Genomic DNA, 3,592 nt, shown 5'->3' on the forward strand with positions numbered 1-3,592 from the left:
TCCAAAAAAATACTCCATAATCCAACATCAAAGTTAGCCAAAGGTCAAAAGTTTTTGCCGTCACTATAGTAGTGAACAGTGCCCAAACAGTACCATGAATAGTGACGTGTCACTGTTCATCATGGATAAGCTGGAGCTTTAGGCTTCAATGGCCACAATGGCCGACGACCGGTGACCGGCTGGATGTTCCGGCTGATCTACCCTCCCCCAGTGTTGCACAACAACATAAAACAACTAACACCAACCCAGCCCCTCTAGATTACTCTAAGATTTTGAAACCAAATTCTTTAAATCCTCCAGCGATGGCTACTGCTGCAGCTTCAATTCAACCCATTCCACTGCGACGAGCAGTGTATTTGAATGGCCAACCAGTGGTTTAATTCACAGAGGCAGAAGTAGATAGAATGAACGTGATTGAAGGCCTCCAATATGCTGTCGTTGGTAAGCTTTCATATGGTTCTCCGGATATTCACAAGCTTCGCCGAATAATTCCAACTCAATGTGGTATCAAAGGTGAGTGTAATATCGGATTCCTTAGAAATCATCATGTGTTAATTAGATTAACTCAATGGCAAGATTTCCTCGATTTCACATCAAAGAGTACGTACTACATCAAAGCCAAAGATGGGTACGAATACCAATTGCGTACTCGTATCTACGATGCAAAATTTAAGGCAGGTGAAGAAACTCCGATGGCGATGGTGTGGATTTATTTTCTAGGACTGCTGCCTACCTTTTTTGTAAAGGAAACTCTATTTTCTTTGGCTACAGCTATGGGAAGGCCAGTGTGTCTTGACGCGGCAACTACAAACAAAACTAGGCCAAGTTGCGCAAGAGTAAAAGTTCTTGTCGATTTGTTGGCCGAACTACCTAAAAAGGTGCGATTGGATATTGATGATGAAGCTTCTGGTGGTGTTCAAACAGAATGGGTGAGAATTCAGTATGATATGCTACCAAAATATTTTAAGGAGTGTAAACTACAAGGACATGATGAAATTGAATGTTGGCATTTGCACCCCGAGCTTATTGAGAATCGAAGCAGCAAGAAAAGGAATGATCTTGCTGAGTTGAACAACTGGAATTCTACTGCTGATGAACAAGGAAAAACCAAAAATCACATTACCCCTTTAATGATTCTCACGAGTGGAAAAGTAGTTGGGAACGTAGGTGCACAGTGGAAGGAAGTTCGAGATAATCGGGGAACCAAAAAAATAACAAAACCCAGGTACAAGGGCAAACTGGAAATGCAATCATGCTAGTGCATGCTGGTGTACAGCAGGTGCATAATAACTTTGCACTGATGGAAGTTGAAGAAGGTCAGACAAACAAGGTTCAAACAAGGAATAAATTTGCAGTATTAGAGGAGGAACAAAGTGATATAAACGAGAACAACCAACTGGTTTTAGTGGGAGAAAAACCAGTCTTCAGTTCTAAAGATGGTCCTACTCCTTCTGGGATTCAGTCCACAATCGACTGGGTTCATAGAAGGTTTGGGACTAGCAAAGAGGAGCTAAAACAACTCAATATGACAACAAACCAATCTGGTCATGCGATTCCATCTCAAACTTTTAAAGATTCTGGGCAGATGGAGGATCTTGATGAGGTAAACTATACAAAGGTCTTATGGAGCGATGCAGTTGAGGTTAAGAATGATCAGTTGGGCAAAACAAAGACAATAGAAGATAAGGTGAAGAAGGACAACAATCCAAGATCACCTGGCGATAGGCTGGCGACGCCAGACCTAAAGCTAGGATCACCGGGCGATAGACTGGTGACGCCAGGCCTAAAGCCAGGCTCACCTGGCGATAGGCTGGCGACGCTAGGCCTAAATCCAGGCTCCCCAGACATTAGGCGGGCGACGCTAGGCCTATAGCCAGGTTCACCTGATGAGGCAGCTACAGTAAACCCCAACCTTAGAGCCACTGGAGAGATTTTGGCCTATGTAGATGGTGTTCTGGCGTATGTCCATGAGCTACAATTCAAGGAGTATGAACAGGCTGATGAGCGGGCAATTGTTCCGAGAGTATCTGGGGAAATAGAGGAAGTGCCTATAGAATCTGGCACTGATCAAACCATGCAACTACATCTTAATGTTCTAACTAAGACTCCTCTACAACATTGACATGATTTAGTTACACACAATGTGACACCAATTGATGAAAACTTATTGAGACAAAATCCAATGGAGGATGAAGGAGATGATGAATCAACTACCGAAAACTTCAAACAAGTGGCTAGGGAAGGGGATTTATCACCCACAACTAGTGGTAAAGGAGGTAAAAAAACTAAGAAGAATCAGAGTAAAGATCCACCACAACCTTCAAGAATAATGCCCAGGAGGGCAGCTTCTCTATCTAGATGATGATCAAAACATTAATATGGAACATAAGGTCTGTGAATACACAACAGGCCTTTCCTAGGGTGATCAATATGAATAGGGAGCATAATTTTTGTGTAGTTGCATTGATGGAGCCTTTTCAAAAGAAGGGACTCATTGATAGATATAAAAGGAGGTTGAATATGGAGACTGCCTATACAAATATTAATGGGAAAATATGGTTGTTCTTCGATGCAGTGGTGGAATGGGAATTAGTGGAGGATACTGAGCAACAGGTGACTGTGAGAGTGTTTCACCATGACCTGGGGCAGCACATGATGATGACATTTGTTTATGCAAAATGTTCAGCAATAGAGAGGTTGGATTTGTGGGATCACTTGTATTATTTAGCAAGTGATATGGAATTACCATGGTTGATAGGAGGGGATTTCAATGTGATATTGCATGAAGACGAGAAAATAGGGGGACTTCCAGTACACCCTCCTGAATATGAGGATTTTGCATTTTGTGTAAACTCTTGTGGTTTGTTTGAGCAAGGGTACAAAGGAAGTCCATTCACATGGTGGAATGGGAGATCCAATGCTAAGTGTATATTCAAGAGATTGGATAGGATTTTTGTTAATTTTCCATTTCAGAACATGTTGCCAACTATTGAAGTTGAGCATCTAATCAGAACTGGATCAGATCATGCACCATTGCTAATGACATGTTGGGTGCAGACAACCAATTTTGTCAAGCCTTTCAGATTCTTGAACCTTTGGACAAAGCATGCTACATTCATAGATGTGGTGAGGCAGAATTGGGAGGCGGATTTCATAGGGGATTAGTTTTTGATGTTGAAGCAGAATATCAAGAGGGTGAAGGCAGCACTCTCAAAATGGAATAGGGAAATATTTGGTGATATCTTCAAGCAATTGGCTATTTTGGAGGACATTGTTAGGGTGAAGGAGATGTTGTTTGAAGAAGAGCCTACAACTGAGAATATGATTGTGCTTCATAAGGCTCAATCTGAATTAAAAAAATATTTGAATATTGAGGAGCAGTATTGAAAGCAAAAAACTGGGATGACTTGGTTTGCTGAAGGAGATAGGAATATAAGTTTCTTTCACAACCATGCCAGTGGCAAAAGAAAGAAATTGCAACTAAAGAGGATCAAAAGTGGCAGTGAGGTATGGATTGAAGACCAGGAGCAATTAGCTACAGCTGCAGTGGACTTCTATCAAAAACAGTTCACAAATGAAGGTGATGCTTCTG

The 3,592-nt window shown here is 41.6% G+C and overlaps 1 protein-coding gene across 1 annotated transcript; it reads left to right on the plus strand.

The window, feature by feature from the left end:
- Positions 1–2,182: 2,182 nt before the first annotated feature.
- On the plus strand, positions 2,183–3,387 carry LOC138898642 (uncharacterized). Its single transcript, XM_070184722.1, has 3 exons — positions 2,183–2,276; positions 2,759–3,126; positions 3,184–3,387. Exons 1-3 carry the CDS (start codon positions 2,183–2,185, stop codon positions 3,385–3,387), a joined length of 666 nt encoding a protein of 221 aa, XP_070040823.1.
- The last annotated feature ends 205 nt before the right edge of the window (positions 3,388–3,592 follow it).

Source organism: Nicotiana tomentosiformis, chromosome 9 (genome assembly GCF_000390325.3).
Source record: "Nicotiana tomentosiformis chromosome 9, ASM39032v3, whole genome shotgun sequence".
Lineage (NCBI taxonomy): Eukaryota > Viridiplantae > Streptophyta > Magnoliopsida > Solanales > Solanaceae > Nicotiana > Nicotiana tomentosiformis.

Bases quoted from the DNA above. Each gene is read 5' to 3' on its own strand.
- LOC138898642 (XM_070184722.1), top strand. From the start codon at position 2,183: ATGGAGGATGAAGGAGATGATGAATCAACTACCGAAAACTTCAAACAA. The intron at 2,277-2,758 runs GTAAAAAAACTA...CATGGTTGATAG, and splicing joins CACAACTAGTGGTAAAGGAG to GAGGGGATTTCAATGTGATA. The intron at 3,127-3,183 runs GTGAGGCAGAAT...ATGTTGAAGCAG, and splicing joins ATGCTACATTCATAGATGTG to AATATCAAGAGGGTGAAGGC.